The 19,311-nt window shown below is 46.3% G+C and overlaps 5 protein-coding genes across 5 annotated transcripts; 4 read left to right on the top strand and 1 right to left on the bottom strand.

Moving 5' to 3' along the window:
• Window positions 1-385: 385 nt before the first annotated feature.
• On the top strand, window positions 386-2,924 carry N7487_004293 (transcriptional regulator family TF; the record flags this gene model as incomplete). The annotated part of the gene is made up of 4 exons (XM_056872040.1): window positions 386-484; window positions 538-1,509; window positions 1,538-2,616; window positions 2,690-2,924. The coding sequence occupies 4 exons, from the start codon at window positions 386-388 to the stop codon at window positions 2,922-2,924; spliced, it is 2,385 nt and encodes a 794-aa protein (XP_056729760.1).
• A 5,114-nt stretch (window positions 2,925-8,038) lies between these two features.
• N7487_004294 (uncharacterized protein) lies at window positions 8,039-8,362 on the top strand (the record flags this gene model as incomplete). Its single annotated transcript, XM_056872041.1, has 1 exon — window positions 8,039-8,362. The coding sequence occupies one exon, from the start codon at window positions 8,039-8,041 to the stop codon at window positions 8,360-8,362; it is 324 nt and encodes a 107-aa protein (XP_056729761.1).
• Window positions 8,363-10,967: 2,605 nt separating this feature from the next.
• N7487_004295 (fungal specific transcription factor domain-containing protein) lies at window positions 10,968-13,166 on the top strand (the record flags this gene model as incomplete). The annotated part of the gene is made up of 5 exons (XM_056872042.1): window positions 10,968-11,051; window positions 11,159-11,771; window positions 11,825-12,054; window positions 12,414-12,589; window positions 12,641-13,166. The coding sequence occupies 5 exons, from the start codon at window positions 10,968-10,970 to the stop codon at window positions 13,164-13,166; spliced, it is 1,629 nt and encodes a 542-aa protein (XP_056729762.1).
• A 1,006-nt stretch (window positions 13,167-14,172) lies between these two features.
• N7487_004296 (fumarylacetoacetate hydrolase domain-containing protein 2A) lies at window positions 14,173-14,520 on the bottom strand (the record flags this gene model as incomplete). Its single annotated transcript, XM_056872043.1, has 2 exons — window positions 14,173-14,353; window positions 14,483-14,520. The coding sequence occupies 2 exons, from the start codon at window positions 14,518-14,520 to the stop codon at window positions 14,173-14,175; spliced, it is 219 nt and encodes a 72-aa protein (XP_056729763.1).
• A 2,448-nt stretch (window positions 14,521-16,968) lies between these two features.
• Window positions 16,969-18,519, top strand: N7487_004297 (DUF3500 domain-containing protein; the record flags this gene model as incomplete). The annotated part of the gene is made up of 6 exons (XM_056872044.1): window positions 16,969-17,032; window positions 17,093-17,292; window positions 17,353-17,435; window positions 17,498-17,707; window positions 17,756-18,059; window positions 18,109-18,519. The coding sequence occupies 6 exons, from the start codon at window positions 16,969-16,971 to the stop codon at window positions 18,517-18,519; spliced, it is 1,272 nt and encodes a 423-aa protein (XP_056729764.1).
• Between the last annotated feature and the right edge of the window lie 792 nt (window positions 18,520-19,311).

Consider the following 19,311-nt stretch of genomic DNA (forward strand, 5'->3'; position numbering starts at 1 on the left):
ATTCGTACTTATTCAACTCTGTAAATTATGATAGTCAGTTTTTGCTCTTAGTTTTTCTTTTTTCGGCCTTTTTCTTAAATACACGGGGGAAAATCAGCTTGCTCATCAGTTATCTCTACGCAGTCCAAGAATACGCTACGGTGACTCAAGGGCGAGCATATTAGCCTGCGATAGTGTTGCACATTCAGATTCAACCACTAGCTGAAAGTTCCAAACTTCTTATTCGACATTATCTTACTACATCGAACACAAACGAACGATTTTAGACGGGTTCGTTTGCAAAGCAAGCTCGTTTGTTTTGAATTTCTCTAACCGTTTTAACTGAAAGTTGATACAACCAAATGCCCGACAAGAACCGGATCTTTTTGTTCTACATTCGCACATAATGACATCCATTCCACAAATGGTTGACCCGGTGATTGGCCAATACCAGGCCTATGGACCGCACCAGCGTAGGACCGCGAAGGCTGCGAGGGCCGCGCAGGTTAGTTCGCTGGTTTGCCCTGAGAAAGATATAGCTGACATCGAGAGCTATAGGCCTGTGATCGATGCCGAGCTAAAAAGGCCAAGTGTGATGAGGGACGACCAAATTGCGGCTACTGCAGAGAAAGCAATCTGCCATGCTCGTATAAAGAGGAGTCGCTACGCAAGGAAAATAGGTCTACTCAAACTTTGTTAGACCATTTGACGAAGATGGAGGACAGCTTTACAGCCCAATTTCGAGCGCTACAAAATCAAATGTTGTCTGCGCAAGGAAACCCAAACCAGCCCTACAAGCCTATTCAGGGTACACATGAACATTCTGGTACCATCGTCTCTCTCCTAGGACAAGACGAGACATTAACCCACCTCACAGAGAGGAGTCTATTGAATTTCAGGGGACATGGTGTGGCTGTTCCAAATTATGGTCAGAATCTTGGCCTTGTGAATCCAATTCACGTCGGCTCCAAGCTTGAGGCTGAATATGCGCTTTCGACTCCCGTTCAGCACACTGCGGCCCGAAATTTGTTGCTGTGGCCCTCGATCCAGCAGCTGTTATCGGACAGATACGACGAAGATTATGTGATACGGTTAGAAGAGGAGCGCGGTCTTCTTAGCACCCATGATCATGGGGAGATGCTGGACACTCTGGATAACAGCCCCTTACCATTGGATCCCGGCGTTTGTAGCCACGGACCTGATGGGTGCAGAGTGGGATTTGACGGAGACGTCGATATTGATATGCTTGGTAACGTGAAGCTGGGTGGCGTCGCAGCTCAACGTTACTTTGGGAGCTACCTCTCTAACATGTATAAGCTTCACCCGTTCCTTGATCGGAATGAACTCGACAACAAGGTAAATAGGTTTATTCAATCTTACTGCCACTTCAATTCCTCTCCAGGCTCTGTCACCGACTGTGTACAGCCAGCACGCGATGAGCCACCGTCGAAGAAACGGAGGAGCTTCAATCGCAGCCTTGGTATACACAGCGAGGATAAGGAGACCTGCTGCAACTCGCCACGACCACGCGTGGATCGAAATATTCACAGTTCCATAGTATTGCTATGCCTGGCCCTGGGTGCAATTTGCGAAGCTCCTACTCCCCCTCTCGGGGTCTATCATGAACAGGAAGATCGGCTACCGCGGCCAGCGCACCACATCACCTCTTCCCGCCCATATCGAGACAGATTATGCGAACGGTGCACTCTCGCCCACAATGCGCAATGAAGATGCGAATACGATGAACAACCAAAACATCCCCGGTATTACGCTGTACAGATATGCTACAGGAATTTTGAGCCACTTGCAGGGTGCAAACGAGCTGGAGCACGTTCAGGCGGGGCTGCTTGCTGGACTATATGCCGGCCAGCTAGCTCATCCGTTTCAGAGTCATAGTTGGATTTCACAAGCCTCGAGGGCTTGTCAGGTGCTGACAAGACCAAAGCGGTATGAAAGTCTCAACCAGGGCTCAGTGAAGGACCTCCATAGCTCCGTATACTGGGCATGTCTAGAGTTGGAGAGTGACTTACTTGCAGGGCTTGATCTTCCAGCCAGTGGCATCTCTCATTCAGAAGGTCGGATGCACCTCCCCAAAGGACAATTCACAATTAGTCGCCCAGAACACTTCAGTACAAGCCCAAGTATGATCATGATGTTCTACTACGCTCAAATCCACCTGCGCAAAATCCTGAATCGAGTCCCCACCGACCTCTACAAAATCAAAAAACAGGGGGAAACACTGTGGTCATATACCGCCCAAGGAGCTTTGAGCGAAAACCTGGATCTCTGGCGCAGATCCCTGCCCGACAGTATGCAGTGGAAGGAAACCGACGAGCCAGCCAATGAAATAAACGCCGCCCACATGCGGGCAACGTACTACGGTGCCCTGTATATTATCCACCGACCGTTCCTCTACCACGCTCTGCATGGCACCTATGCTCTAAACATGGCCAAAACACCAACCACCTCACTCGCTAACGGATCGACCGCCGCTGAAGTCCAACTCCGGGCGCTGCCTGAAAATTTACAGGATGCCTGTAAGATCTGTATTGATTCTGCAATTCGGAGTACTGTGGCTTTTGATTGTGTAGATACCCATCGGTTGGTGGTAACCAATATCTTTGGCACAGCCCATTCGTATGCGGACCCAACTAATCTGGAGAAATGTGGACGCTAAAGGGCAATACTAATGATCTTTCACGTTATATAGGCAATTTGGCAACATGCTTGTTCTCTCCGCGACCTACATGTCAAGCCTGAGCAAACTAGTCGCTGAACATGATCTCGAGCGTATCCTCAAACGCACAATCGGCTTCCTTGTCCAAAATGGAAATATATCACCTACCATCCGCGCCGATGCCCGTATGCTCACGGAGATCTACCAGAAGATCTTCCACCGCGCTCCTGACCTGAACAACTATACATTGCGTATGAACCACCAGTGAATTTCCGTCCAGAATCCGGCTTTCCTTCCTTTTAGTCTGTGTATTGGATTGGGATACATATTAAGCGGCAGTACAAAAATAGTAGATATGGTGGAATTAGAGCGAATGAGAAGTAGAAAAGAAAGAGCAGCACAAATTGGAGGGTAATGGTAGATTGTTAGGCTATCCGAAGTCTCCGTCTACTGCATTTTGAGCTTTTATGTTGAAATGGTCTTAACAAAGGAAACATTCCACTAATGAAAAAATGGCATATCGATATTCTTTAAGCTTAATGAATCGTTCCGCATAGTTAAGGATTTCGTTTTACAAATATATATTGACTGGACCTATTATCGAGCTCTGCCCAGAAGTACAAAAATAGTTATAATAAAATCCTTCCTTGAACTCAGAAACCACATATCAAAATCACAACCTTCCTCGGGCTGAATATAGCAACTTGAAGCTATGAAGCAAATTAGTGATTGAGGTATTGTTCTGGTCAAGGTACATACCGACGTGGATTGGACCCACAGACATGGTCTTATACACACAAGGATTGTTGTGACTAGGGAATAAAGGGAAAGTAAAATTGACCCAATTGATGCCACTCAGAGAGTCTTCTGGTGCTTGGGGGTCTTGGGGCTTGGATATCGCGAAAATAAATCGAAGTTAGTGGTTGCACAGACATGGGTTTCATGCATATGAACCAAAATCTAATGAATTGAGCACGAATGAAGCCTTGACTGGCCAATATCATAAACGTGAATAACGCAAGTAAAGTATTGCGATGCTGCTGATGAGCTAGTGAGAGGCTACTTCAGTCCGTAATTCTTCCTTTGCGATGGGATGAGTCTGACAGCCAGCAGCTTCGACAACCCATGTTTCATATTATGACGAAGTGTACGGCATGCTCATCTACTGGATAGCCCACCAACCGTTTGTCCGCAATGCTCTTTTACCATGGCTTGCACATGTCAATTTAAAATGCTGTTCTGGGTTAGAGGGATCCGTCCCTTTCTGTATCCACTCTTCCTGAGACGTTGACTGGCCAGTACTAGTGATACAATCCCAGGATCGAGCTTGCGTTGCCGTTAAATTGCGTCTTCCAGGCCTGGGGTACCCAGCCACCAAATTTGCAAAGCTGTTAATGATATTCGGGCTGATATCTTGAGGTCGGCTTGGGGAAAGTTTATAATAAATCTTAGTATGGGAAAAGAAGCGAATAATCTTGCCCTTACCATATCGATGCCGTCCTTTTCTATGATAAATGCAGAGGTGGAGGACTGGGCAGGTGTATGCACAATCGAAGGGGCAAGCAACTTGCATGGGGATCTCCCTTTGTATATTCCAGGTTTTGGAGTGGGAGTGATAGCTTCGGCGCACGGATGTAAATATTACAATACCTTTCAATAAAATGGTAATTTTCATTTTTTGACTGCGCTTGTATCGAGACGGACGTGCCCTACCTATGCTCCATATTCGCTGCAGCGAAGTGTCTGAGTAGGCCTTGACAAGTCCCGCAGCACCAAGGCAATTTTGGTGCTGCGATATGGTGCTGCGAGGTGCTGCGGGACTAAGCCAATTTTGGTGCTGTTGTATGGTGCTGCGGCACTAAGTGCTGCAGCACCGTCGCAGCACCAGTTTTAGTGCTGCGCTAGCATAATTCTGCCAAGCATTACCCAAAATGGATGGATAAAATGCTGACTTATTTTGATAAATTACTGTTTTTTACACATGTATTGGCATTGGGAGGTAGTTATGGTCACTCACTGCTAAGATTCGTATCAACTCACGTTCAAGAAATAGATTAAAAGCTTCAAGTCCTATACAAATGTAGATTCAAAGTAAAATCAGCCCAAAACAGTATAGAATTAGTGGTTGATATTATCTGGAAGAGAATGTACTGGTATTGTGTGTGGATATATATATTTACTCCATGTATATACCTTCTAGTTTGTACCTTGTAGTTTCGATTTTATTTTTCTACAGTAAAAGCCTATATTTCACCCTTTTTTTAAGTAGTATAGTGCTGCGACCGGATGAATTACCTTATATCTTATTTTGATCTTTATAATTAATATACTGTATAGGCTTTGTATAATAACTTAATATACTGTCTATTTTCTGACCTCGGTCAGAAATATGAGGCGTAGAAGGCTTTGTATAATGATTTGACATAACCATCTATTTTCTGACCGAGGTCAGAAATATGGGGTGTAGAAGGCTTTGTATACTGACTTAACATACTGTCTATTTTCTGACCGAGGTCAGAACATAGGACTTTAGGTAGCTATATAGAATAAGGGGATAATATAGACCCCGAAATATATTATATCATAGCACTATATCGTAATGCTGCGGGAGTGCTGTGGGAGTGCTGCGGGAGTACTGCGGGAGTACTGCAGTACTACGGTGGGGCTATTATAGGAGTCGGAGGTGAATAGCCAATAGATATCGAGATCTATATTCGGCTTTATGATCTATCTACCACTATACTAACATAGTAGATACCCTCCCTATTTATTGTTAGTTATGTCGGTCGCAGATTTTGTCTAGGTAGGCTATTTATGCTTCTGTTTTCCCCTTTACCTTATACTATATACCTATACATACTATTTGCCCTTAACCTTCAATATATCACATTTTGGACAGTACGCTGAGGCTAGCCCTTCTTCGCAGGTATCTTCATCGCAAATTGGATATCCAGACCGCCTTACCGACTGCGACTTTCTTTCATACGATTTAATATATGATCCCCTTACTCCTGACCAGTCAATCAGCCAACAAACACCAAATCCCGAAGCCCCCTCAATCCTTAGCATTCCAGAGTTCCAGACTCCACATACTATCACTGCTCCAACAACCCTCGAACGAATTGGCCCTGGAGCCAAGAAGCTTTGGGTGTGCTATACGAAGATGAACAAAACACAATTTATTGAGTAGTAGCGACACACTACACACGCCCAACCAAATACTTCACGACGTAAAGTGAACTTTGAAGCGAATTATACATCACCATATTGGGAGCACTTCGACTAGGTCGCACACTATCAGACTGGACAGCCGATAGCACTTTGTCGACGATATAGAAAGGCGATTCCTCATCCATCACAGTCTGGAGGTCTTCACTCATTAAAAAAGCACCGTGAGAGCAAGACCTATCAGTAGGGTAGAAGGAGTTCTTCTCTTCAGCAGACATTAAGGCAATCGCTACAGTTTGCGGTAATATATACTATTATATCTCAAAACGAACTATATACTAATTTAATATATCTTAGTCCGAGTGTCCTTCGGAGCAGAAGACCACTTTTAATACTAAGGATTGGGAACGAATTCAAATCAATTTAATCACAATATATCAGCTCCCCTTCCAGTTCCTCGAAAGGCCGGAAATATTTGAATTTGTTCGATTTGCTCGCCTCTCAAAAGATATACCTCCAATCTTGACTCCTAAGACAGCACGGCGTCGCCTACAAATGATGGTTAAGGGGGATCATCAAAAGGCCCTTTCTCTTTTACCAAAGAATGCTAAGCTTTCAATAGCACTTGACTACTAGACTTCACCTTTTCAACAAGCGTTCATGGCAATTACTGGCTATTTTGTGGATTCTGGCTGGAATTATTATAAGATACTACTAGGCTTTGAGCCAGTATATGGTCAGCATACTAGTAGTCACCTGAGTGAGATACTACAGGATGTACTACAGCAGCATAATATTATTGATAGAGTGCTTACGGTGACTACCGATAACGCCTCTAACAATAAAACGCTTATAGAGAGCCTTTACCAGTCGATCGAACAGCTCAATCTCCTAGATAGCACACGAGTTGTACGAATTCTATGCCTTACCTATGTGATTCAGCTCAGCTTAAAGGACCTCCTTAGATTGATAAAAGCCAACCCAAACAATGATACCGCCGATACTATCTGGTCGGAGGAAGAGAACAAGTCGGCTCTTCAAAAGGCCAAATCTGAGAAAGGAATCATCTATACACTTGCAAAGGTCAGTTATTCAAAATCTTTATTAAAGCATACTTATACTATTTCTAGATCCGTGCTTTTGCAGTCTATATCAACGCCAGTCCCCAACGACGGGAGTTCTTTCTAACACTACAAGACACTGAGCCGAAGCTCGTACCAATACAAGATGTACGTACCCGCTAGAATTCAACATACCTAATACTTCAGCGCGCAAATCGTCTGTCCGCTACATTTAACAGGTACTATACTCTATATAACTAGCTTCGGTTCCAGCTAAGTGTATAAGAGTGGCGGCAGGTTGAATACCTACTTTATATCATAAAACCTTTTTACATATAGACAGTCGGACTATCCAAGGTTAAGGATGTCACTATTTATTGCGTGTTCGAGGTATACAACAGACTGTTTGGACATTTTGAAGACTCCCAGAAGCGCCTACACCGGAAGAAGGTTCCTTAGAAAAAGGCGATGCTTTGTGCTTTGAAGGCTGGAGAACAGAAGCTTGCAACTTACTACAAGGATACTGAGAAGGCTTATAGGCATCTTTATGCAATGGGGACGATCCTTACCCCTGTGCATAAGCTTGACTACTTTAAGGGAGCAGACTGGGCTAGTGATAATGCGGACTGGTATATAGTATACGAAAGGTCTCTACATTCCTACCTTGAGCGATACTATCAGCGCCAGCCTACAACTCAATCAGTGGATAAAGGCAAGGCTCTACAACGAACTGGGAGTATGTCTAGTCTACTTGCACAGACCCGACCGAGATCAGCTATCTAAGAGAAGGTTAGGTAGCGAGAAGAGTTAATAGGTTATCTCAATCTTCGTATATATACTATAGAACTTGAAACTATAATATATACTAACTTCGCAAGGAACTGATAATGATGACCTATGTCAATTCTAGAGACAATATAAGACCCAGTTCCCAACCCTTGCGGCGCTAGCCCGGGATATCTTCTCTGTTCCTGCTACTGGCGTAGGAGTTGAACGGTTATTCAGCTCGGCGCGGGATATCTGCTATTACAGACATAGATCTCTCAATGCAACGACTATTCAAGATCTAATAATGCTCCGCTGTATGACGCGTTTTGATGCAAACCACGCTTAAGGCCAGCTATCTACAGAAAGTCAGGACCTAGGTGAGAGGATGGAGGCTGATGAGGAGGCAGAGGCCCAACTATCTGATTATGATATGGCTGGTATCAGCGATAATAAGGAACTTGATTCTGAAACCGAATACGTATCTGAAGCCGATAATATGGACGCCCATGATCATGATGCTTCACCTGGTCTCCAGGACCCAGACCTACCTCTGGATCAGGAGACTCTGGATCAAGAGATTGACTCAGTTGAACTTCTAAATCATCACCCAATAGTTAGAATTGTACAAAGCGATAGCCAGCGTCCACATAGGGAACGGAAGCGTCGGAGAGATGATGATGAATATGTATATACTAAGAGGACCAAATAAAGCGCAAATAATCGAACAAATATAATAATGATCTTTTCCAGATTTCCAGATTTATTGTAAATAAAATACCCCAAAATTACTGGCTTTTCTACATAACTTATGCATATCACGAGGTTAGTCGTGTTTGCACTGTTTACAGTGCTGCAGCACTCCCGCTGCAGCACTGCAGCACCGAACCAAGTATCTGGTGCTGCCAAGCCTTGGTGCTGCAGCACCGAACCAAAGGCCTAGTGCTGCCGCAGCACTGGTGCTGCAGCACCGGTGCTGCGGGACTTGTCAAGGCCTATTAGCTATACAGGCTATTAAGAGGCAAGAAATCAGCGCTCTTCGCGAAGCAGCGCGCCGTTTTGACGTACCCGAATCAACCCTTCGAACGCGCCTTCGTGGGACTACCTTTCGCGCTGAAACACGCGCCAACAACCATAAATTGTCTGAAACTGAGGAGGAATCTCTTGAAAAATGGATTCTCTCTATGGATCTACGTGGAGCAGCCCCCCGGCCCTCTATGGTACGAGAAATGGCGGATCTTCTGCTTCAAAAGCGTGGAACTACCCCGGTTCTTTCGGTCGGCCAAAATTGGGTTACGAAATTCGTAAAACGACGTCCTCTTCTTTCCTCTCGATTCTCGAAACGTTATAACTACGAGCGTGCGAAATGCGAAGACCCTAAAATCATTAGGGAGTGGTTTGATTTAGTTCAAAAGACAATCCTTCAATTTGGAATCGACCCTGACGATATCTATAACTTTAATGAGACCGGTTTTGCAATAGGATTGACTGTAACTGCGAAGGTTATTACGAGGAGTGAATACTACGGTCGGAGGCCGGTTTTACAACCTAGAAATCGTGAATGGGTGACTACAATTGAATGTACGAATGCTTCTGGATGGGCCCTTCCTCCGTGTGTGATTTTTAAAGGCAAAGTCTTTATTGAATCATAGTTTGACGGCCTTCCGGGGGATTAGCGCTTCGAAGTCAGTCCTAATGGTTGGACCTCTGATAAAATTGGACTTCGGTGGCTTAAGAAGCTCTTTATTCCTAGTACTTCGCGTACAAAGGGGATATACCGGCTTTTGATACTTGATGGCCACGGAAGTCATTTAACACCTCAATTTGACGAAATTTGCGAGCAAAATAAGGTAATACCAATCTGTATGCCTGCGCATTCGTCTCATCTTTTACAACCTTTAGATATTGGTTGTTTTGCGGTGTTAAAACGTGCGTACGGTCGGATGGTTGAAACTAAGATGCGGAACGGGATCAATCATATTGACAAACTTGACTTCCTCGAAGCATACCCTCTCGCACGAATTAAAGCTTTTAAACCGGAGACTATTAAAAATAGCTTCGGGGCAGCCGGTTTAGTCCCTTTTGAACCGGAGAGAGTGATCTCTAAGCTTAATATTCGGCTTCGAACCCCAACCCCCCCTCCAAGCCGGGGGAGTGAATCAAGCCGGAATTTTACGCCAAAAACTCCATTTACAGAGAAAGATCTACGTCGACAAGCTTCGTCAATCAAAGCTTTACTTCGTACAAGATCTCGAAGCCCGCCCAGCCCATCAGATCGTGCATTAAACCAGTTTATAAAAGGCTTCCAGCTCCAGCTACAAAGTCATATTTTACAAGCGCAAGAAATCAAGGAATTACGCGCCGCCAACGAGAAGCATAAGCAAAAGCGTACTCGATCCCGAAGGCCTATTCCTACTGAAGAAGGCCTTTCAGTTCAAGAAGCCTCTGCATTAAATATGCAGCAACAGGAAGCAACTGAAGCACCCCCCCCGGCGCCGGCATACCTAGAGAACTAGCTATACAGCCACGTATACGCCCCCCCCCGGGCCTGTGGAATATGCAGATTGCCAGGGCATAGAAGAGAAACATGTCCAGATAGATTATGATTTTAGTGTATTTAATTTAATGGAGTTTTGGTTGACATATTTATTTACATTTGAAATTAGTAGGCTGGGTGGGGTGCGCAGCTCGTTGGTGTGCGCAGCTCACTGGTGAAATACGTTAGTTAGTTAGTTAGTTAGTTAACGTAATCCACAAGCGGGCTGTACACACAAGCGAGCTGGACATCCCAAAACGCCGTAGTAAATGCGATATTTCACAACTTGATATTTCAACACTCGAGACTTAAAACAGAATTCTAGGATATCATAGTACTTAATATATCCCTTTACGTATACTTATAATGTTCAAGAGTATTTTGAGACAACATAATGTTGGTATATGTATTTGCATCCGTGACTGCCAGCGTATTTTTGGTAATGCAAGTAAATAACCATTTACTACATATTTCATATCAGCTATTCTATTTCTTACAATAAGAAAAACCATCAAACTGAAAATCCAGTAAAATCATCTTCTCGTTGTTGATATCCAAGGGGCCTGAAATATCGCATTTACTATGGTGTTTTGGGGTGTCCAGCTCGCTTGTTTGTACAGCCCGCTTGTGGATTACGTTAGTTAACTATTGTCTCTTGGCAGCAGCCCCAGATACCGGCAATACCGCTCCGCTTTCCCCGCTTCTTCCATGCGAACTTGACCTTACACTCCGCAGCAGTAGGAGTTTCGAGAAACTTTGCCTTTGACAAATTTCCAGCATCATGAGCAATCAGATCCAAAAAACTGGCCGTACACAACGTGCCAAGCGCGTCACCCGCGCCTGTGATCCTTGCCGCAGGAAAAGGGTAAGCTAGTGGCGCTTACGGTTGGTTGTCTTAATGACATTTGGCTAACGGATTATTTGTCAAAGTTGAAATGTACCCCTAACCAGCGCCCCTGCTTAAATTGTCAGCTCTACGATGCTGAATGCACCTCACACGACCAGGGCCGACGCCCTTATCAGCGACCGGCCCGCGACTTGACCACTTCCGACCGTCCCATCCAAGCCGAGAAGTCGGTTTGTACGCCGCCTGCGGAGGATACAGGTATGAAGGTTCCGATGGCCTCAGATGTGGAGTCAGAAGTCACTTGTAGCATCAACGGCACTGCAAGCCACATTGGTGCGTCATTGACCCCATGGTCTCAGGAACAAGAGCTTTCTGAACTTGCACCTGCTTCTGATGATTTTGATTCCCCGTTGCGTCAACTTGGCATTGGTTTTTCCTCGGGGTTCTGGGGTATAGACAGAACAATCTCCGGCGGTCTACCAAGCCTGGCCCTTCCAGAGTCAGCGAGTCTAAGCGATGGGTTCCGAATGGACCCTGGGATACCAACCACTAGCTCAGATCAGATTTTAAGCTACTCCCCAAAGGTCTCATCCTCGGCAAGGCAATATGACAATTTGGATCGTGGTAGAGTTTCCAATATCTGCACATTGACACAGAATAATGGGGATAATGTTCATTTTCAAACCTCTGTCCCGGGCATGTTTGTTCGGAAGAACGAGGTTGATGCCAATTATCTTGGTAAGGTCGCCTTGTTCGTTTCAAAGCAGATCTTCTAATGTGTCTTTCTTTAGGGTTTAATTCTATTGGTGCTACTCTGGCTATTTGTTTGAAAGATGCCCTTGAGTTTCAGAATCTCCCCCTCACGTCTTCCTCTCTTCGTTTCCTCATCGAAGCCGGCCCTCATGTAGACGAAGTCGGACTTTCATCAATGGTGGATTTGTCGTTGTTTCATCTCCTCCCCCGAGAGATTGCTACACAAGCAGTTGAAGGTCTGCTGGCCCTAACTCCGTTTGTGGGTTCGGTACGAAGCTCACATTGCACATAAGCATTCTTCCGGTCGCTCAATATCTTTTACCCGATCGTTGACGAGGACTCATATCGTGAGCGATTCAAGACATTCTATTCCGCGACTTGTCCACATCTGAATGCTTTGGATTACTCATTGTACTTCCTCGTACTATCAATAGGAGGACTAAGTGCCAAGTGCAACGGAGAGCAGCCCGAGGCAATGAAACAACTATCTGCTAATGCATACCACCAAGCGTGGACTATGTTACAGGATTCCATCGCTTCACCTACGGAAACTTCATTACAGATTCTTCTCCTTTACGTGAGCATATCTTCACACCGTCTGGAAGTTACCCTAAGCTGATGAAGTAGGTCGTTTATCATTTCTATCACGGCAAGGCCGGAATCGCCTGGATTTTTTGTGGCTTAGCCATTCGTGTCGCTTTAGCTCTAGGCCTGCATCGAAAATGTCCACCGGAGATGGACATGACGGACAGCCAGCATAACCTTCGTTCTCGGCTATGGTGGATTGTTTTCAGCCTAGATGCGTAAGTAGCCTGAACGCTGTGCAAGTTTGATCTCCCACTGATGCGTGTAAGCACTTTGTCACTGTCTCAAGGCCGGCCTCCGGGGATTGTAGATGCCACCTACGAAATTTCACCAGTCACTACAAACCGAGAGGATAACGATACAAACGATGGCTCTCTTCAAGGATTGCCACGGATATACACGTGGATGCGCGGCCTGAGTCAAATCCAGAATCGATTCTGCCATGCCATGCATGTGAATTCCACCTCTGCAGCTAGGCTAGACGCCCTCTTGCGGATAACGAACGAGCTTATATCGTGGAAGGACAGTGTTCCTTTAGAATGCCGTCCCGGTGATCTGATCTTAGCCTCCCCGGAACTGTATGCTAATATCATGCTCATACACCTGGAGTACTTTAATATGTCCCGCGTGGTTCATTGGACAATATTAAGGCTTCGTTCGACACTCGGCGGGTGGCTCGGGGTTCATGATCAGCAGAACCGGGCGAGTGAGATGTTGTGCGTTGAGGCAGCACGATCTTTTATTAAAACTCTGAACGAGTATGCAAAGGCCCTTGCTTTGGTAGCGGTCGCATAGCTAATGCATTCGAACAGTGGCATGGGTGAGATGAAAGCTATTTGTGGCAAGGTTTGCGCCCTCAGTCCTTCGACGTTGACACTTATTTCTGACAGCGAATAGCTTTCATACAAACAACTACATGGCGGCAATAGCTGTTCTATACAGAAGCATCTCGAAGTCGCCATTGAGCTTATCCGCGCGGGCCGATCTTGAGCATCTTCGTGCGGGCAGGGTCCATTTGGAGCGTGATATTCCGTCCGATGTGGCTTGTCCCGAGTTGAAAAGGATGTTCGATGATATGGTGATGTCTGCCCAAGACTTGGTCTGGAAGCAGGTAGCGTCCTTCCCAGGAGATTGTTCAAGTGCACTGTCCCATTAAAGTCCATTTCGAAGGCTGTCTTTGAGGAGTAAACTATGTATAGTACCGAAGCGGTAAACAAAATTTACCACGCTTTATTGTACTCCGTTCTATTCGTAGTGAACCACGTTGATCAATGTGCCGATCCGTTCGATTTCAACCCTAATGTCGTCCCCGTCCTTCAGGACGATCGGAGGATCGTGAGCCATGCCTATGTCTGGTCCTGTACCTGTACCTGTCATAACTACCGTCCCTCTTTCCAATGTCGTGCCTTGCAATAGGAATGCAACAAGCTTGGGAATATTGAAAATCATTTCCCTGTAGTGTGTTGGGTATCTCAGGTGAGCGGCTTGTTGAGTTGATGGTTTATTTTCCAATTAAAATCACCTCGTATTGGAGTCCTTAACTACGACCCCATTATAAGTTCCTTTAATCTTAAGTTTTCCGGGTCAATGGCTGAAGGAGAAACGAGAACCGGTTCAAAGGGGCATGAGGAATCAAACCCTAGTGTAATATCAATATAAGAAGTTTCTGTCCTGGATACGACAACGCTTGCATTTATTAGTGTCTTACCTTCGAAAAATACCATTGCGTATTTTTCAATTGCTGCTTACGAGAACTGACATCATTGCTGCATGTCAACCTAAATACGTAGTCCCATGCTTTCTATTCCGGAATGTCGTGGCCACTCTTGGATATGACGAAGGAAAGCTCAGCTTCACAATCGCTAAATCCGTCTTGGGCTAACTTGGAAATGTTTATCATGGCAGGAGAGGGACTGGTCAGCGCAATGCAGTTCGAGGCTTGATAAATGGCACATGGGTCTCTGCAATAGGCAGACCAGCTTCTTTAGCATAGTAACGGTAGTTGGGTTAAATGCAGCGTATTAAAGGCACATCTTCTATTCTGACTGGGGTAAGTAGCTAGTCAAACAAAATCAGTTTTATTTAGGGGTGCCGACTTATTACGTGCTTACGTATAAAACATGCCTGACGGAGTCTGTAACGAACTCATTAAATATAGAGCCGTTAATAAGCTGCACTTCGACTCTCTCGCCCTTGAAACAAACCACGCCAAAATTCGGATAATTGTCTGGATTCAATTGTCCGATATGTATGCTGCAGTCCATCTTCTTCACTGATGAATCGAATCAAATGCGTCCAGTCTGAAGGCATCTGCATGAAGCTTCTTCGTGACTCGGGATAATAGGGTGTTGATTAATAGGAGTCTATGTCCTTTGACTCGATATTAGTGATCATTTGAAGGATAATGTGTTACTCAGCCGTAGGGTCTCCGAGGTGATATAGAAATTGAATGGGCACTCTCTCAAGCTTGGGCGTGGGTCCGGGTATTTACTTCCTGCACTTGACTAGCGCGTGGAATCCGGCGTGATATTACCCCCAGAACGGGGGAGGGGAAATGCCGACCATGGAGAACAGCTCAATGCTAATTTAGTCTGGATGTTTGAATAGATTGATGGGGAAATTTCTCTAAGGGCTCATCAAGCGAAACATTAAGCCACGTGATATCATTGAATCGATCATGCCTCCTCCCGATCTCCAAATTCAAAATCTCATACTTAGATATATCTTAAAAGTAGGTATTAACAAAACAAAACTTAAATCAGGGGAATAAGAAAGGTGGTAAAACACCTCCAAAGACCCGACAAAGGAAATATCAATTGAACTCGGAACTCACTGTAATCGTTCCGATCTTTTCCGCCTCGGGAGACTTAATCAGTTATTGCATTGGCACAAGTGAATCTACTGGTCTCTGAAAAATCGCGTGCATCAGGGCAAATTATGTCTTCCGCATAGGCCAATTGGGAGGGAAGTTCCACGGAAGAAACTTCAACTAAACTCCTTGACCCAAAGTCTCTCATCTCTGGATTGCGTTAGTGGAAGACTGACTGAACAATCGTTGAAGCCCGACCAAATAGGCGACATTAGCATCAACATCATAAATCAGGATGTAGGTCAACGATGGTAAAATACAATCAAAGGGAAATTTTAACGAAATTAGTCCAAGACGAACTTGACACTGCTAGCTATCAACATACGCGAAGACCTTTCGCTTCCGCAATAATAACCTTGTGCCTGTAGCAAGTGCGAGATTGTAACCCATGTTTTGCTGGACTGACCGAAGGCGAGAGTACTACGACAGCTTTTACGCAGAGCCGACTAGTCTAATGCAGACAGGGTAAACTGTAGTTACCTTGGTTACTATCGCGTACAAAATTCCCGGTTGGCCATTTTGAACTTTCAACTTTCCGGGGGCGTGGTAAAGCCCATAGTTCCGACAGTTCCGTGGAAGCGCACCTCTATCATGGCCGAAGATGGGGGGAGAAACAACTCGTCCTCCGAATCCGCCGCTCATCAAACCTCGCCGATTCCGGGCGGAGCATTTTCGGTATTTGCCTCGCTTAAACAAGGATCTCAATCAAGAGTACTCCGTACGCTTCAGACAAGCTGACTGCGCTTGTCGGGGGCGGGAGTCGCTCAGCCAAGCTAGAACAAGGCAGGGGTTTAGTGACGTAATATTGCTCCAAAGTGCATCTCGGACGGGGACGTGGCAGGAGTCAAATTTATGTCGGCGACCGAGGAAGTGACCGAGGAAGCGACCGTAGACCTCTGATTGACGATTGATTGCTTTACCGCTCTGGTAAGGGCAAATCCTTCTGTTCCGAATCTCCAGCCACCGGCGACCAGCAGGATACACAAAAATTATTTTTATGTCGCAGATTATGTGCCCGTTTTTATCTACTCCCACTGTGTACAATGAGAAACAATAAGAGCGCCTGCAAGCTTTGTCAACTTTCCACCACCGACGGCGCCCAATCTTACTGTTACAGTTTGGTGATGGCTCTTGCAAGCTCGACACCCAAAACTATTCCGCCCCTTCTGCAAATGGATTCTTTCATAGATTGAACAAGAGGCGCCATTGGCAGATGGTCATTTTACTCTACTTTGGTGCGTCTGTCTGCTGAACACACATTGGGAGAATCTCAAAGATGGGCCAGTAGCATCCAAGGTGCGGCTACTAGCGTAACCGGCCTGCGAGTCATCCTTCAAAATAGCAGAAAAGGCATTTTAGAGTCAGGGCAGATGGATTTGGTAGATTTGTCTACTAGAGAAAAGGGGATCTAGGAGTGCCTGTTGAGGAGCGAACTATGACGCACAGTCTCTCCAGCGATGAGAAAGTGATGAATGGCGATTGAGATCGATAGATCGACGGAGAGCAGGCTCTCGAAAAACGCTCCTGGGCGGTTACAAAGATCGAGGGTGTCATGGAATCCTCGGGAGAGAAGGTCCGTATGTCAAGATCGCCCGTGTGCTTCCGGGGATGATTCTGCGCGACTCTGTGGGCCCGAGGCCCGACACCAACTCATCATTAGCATGCGGATATTAATGCTCTACCTTTTTAAACGTGACCATGCCAGTCGGATCAGCTACACATCGTAAAATGGCCGTTCTACCTACAGACAACTCAAGCAAGCACAGCTTCCGCGCGGTGGTTCCGCCCCCCGGTACTGCCCCACCTGCATCCTGAGTATGTCTGTCAGTCATTTTCAAACTAATTCAAATAGACCATCCAAAAGTCAAAGACCTCGATAAGGCTGACGTAAAATCGTACTCCGATCCCATCGTGTATGGCCCAAAGACAGGCCCAGTCTTCAGCGGATGGCTTGAGAATCTCAAGGTGCCCTTTCTCGGAGTGACAGTTGACGGCACAAAGAGGGAGGGCTTGTTCGAACTCGCTGACGAAAACGCGCCAGTAGAGGAAACGGTTGGTTCCGGTGCCCTTACCAATCCAATGGTTCCCAGTCTCGCTGATGCACAGCTCTAGGTTCGTGCGGCCACGCGAGTCCGCCAATCTATGTCGCCTACCGAGTTGGCGGCCTGCAGCCATGAGATTGACTCCGATGCTTGGTAAGACTAACTTCCTCTGACTCCCCTTTCCAAAATAGTGGGCTGACGGTGTCACGACACAGGAGAAAGTGGTCCAATCCCGAGCTGCTAATCTGCACAACCGGGCTGAGACTGGAGAACCTGCAACAGAACCAGATCGAGCTTGCGCTCGAGCTTCTCCGCGCAAGCCTGAGCGCTGACGGGTTCAAAAAGGCAACTGCAGCCATGGAGATGAACGAATTCCTCGGCGAGATCACAAATGCGAAGCCGATTCTCAACCGGCACAGCTACCAGTAGGTGCAGCGGCTCCGCGATCTATGTTCTCCGATGCTAATTGGCAGACTCGCCTTCTTCGGCATCCCGTCGACGCACAAGCCTTGGGGGTTCTCCCTCTACGGCCATCATCTTTGCCTAAACATATTCATTGTCGAAAGGCAGATGGTCATCAGCCCAGTGTTTGTCGGCGCGGAACCAAACATCATTGATGCTGGTCCTCTCTCTGGCCTGACCCTTTGCAGTCCGGAGGAGGTTCTTGGCCTGAAGCTCATGCAGACACTCCCTCCCGGGCTACAGAAGGGGGCGCAGATTTACCCCAACTTGGAGGACGAGAAGATGCCTTCCGGGCGATGGCACCCCGCGGACGAGGTACAATGCAAAATGCTCTAAGCTACCCCATGTACTGACACTAGAGCAGAGACACCTTTGCGGAGCATTTCAAGACAACCGCGTCGTACCCACGGAAGGCATCAAAGCGACTAGTATGCCAGCCCAGCAACAGGAGCTTCTTCTCAAGACGGTTGAGACTTTCTTGGTGCTTCTTCCCCCTGGGCCGCTTGCGGCGCGCATGCAGCAAATCCGCCAAAGACTGGACGAAACGTTCTTTTCGTGGATTGGAGGGTTTGGCGATGAAGATCCGTTCTATTATCGCATACAGAGCCCCGTCATCGTGGTGGAGTTCGATCATCACCGTGGTGTTTTCCTTCTGAATACGGTGCCGGAAAAGTTTCATATTCACACTGTGATCAGAACTCCGAATGGCAATGACTACGGGAGGGAGCTATTGAGGCAGTTCCAGGCAAGGTCAAAGGCAGACCCCAATTCCTAAGGGCATCTATTGTAGTAGCCTGAGCATAAATTTCATAGAATTGAGATATTTGAACAAGGTTTCTTAATTTTCAATGCTGCGCCTTATAAAATTCGAGGACGTATAATACGATCGAAATTAAGCAACCAGGGATCTATTAGCCCAGATCCAATGTAGCTAGGCGGCGCTGGAGTCGTGACTTTCATTGTAACCGGATGACTCTTAACAAAGTCGACCCAATGGCATTCCCCGGAAGCTCACCTTTGCCCATTCACGGTTCGACGTGTGTCGCAGTTTGGTGGTTTCCAAAGTCTGACATGAACCAACGGGGAGTCCCTCCTCTAATTCCCGGGAATGCGCGCGGGGATGCGGGGTGGTGCTGCGGGGGGGGGTGGGGGTTCTGCGGGGAATGTCCAACCGTTGCCGAAGTCTGGCAGCAGATATAAGAGGCTAAGTCCATAGGGAGAGCCGCCGATAAAACTATCTGCAAGGCAAAATACGTCATGGCGTTCTCTCAAAGACTAAGAATGTCACTATTCATATTGTCTTTAGTATCTATAATCAGCCATTCGATCATCTCGAGAGGTCTATAAACCAGCCCAGACGAATGAAAGCAAGATGGCCGGATCGCGTCAATTCGCAATTTGCTCATGCGCTAACTACCTGGGGTAGATGGGAGGTTCTAGCTATGCATATGGACTATCTAGCTGATCGAGGCCTTCTCCTGGAATGGCTCCAGGGGATTCTTTAGCGAGTTGGTGGGTGTAATAGGCGATTTGGTCTTTTCGACGCGTCTACCCAAGGTCGTGCGAT

This window comes from Penicillium crustosum, assembly GCF_028827405.1.
Source record: "Penicillium crustosum strain IBT 35664 chromosome Unknown utg000002l_segment0_segment0, whole genome shotgun sequence".
In the NCBI taxonomy this organism is placed as follows: Eukaryota; Fungi; Ascomycota; class Eurotiomycetes; order Eurotiales; family Aspergillaceae; genus Penicillium; species Penicillium crustosum.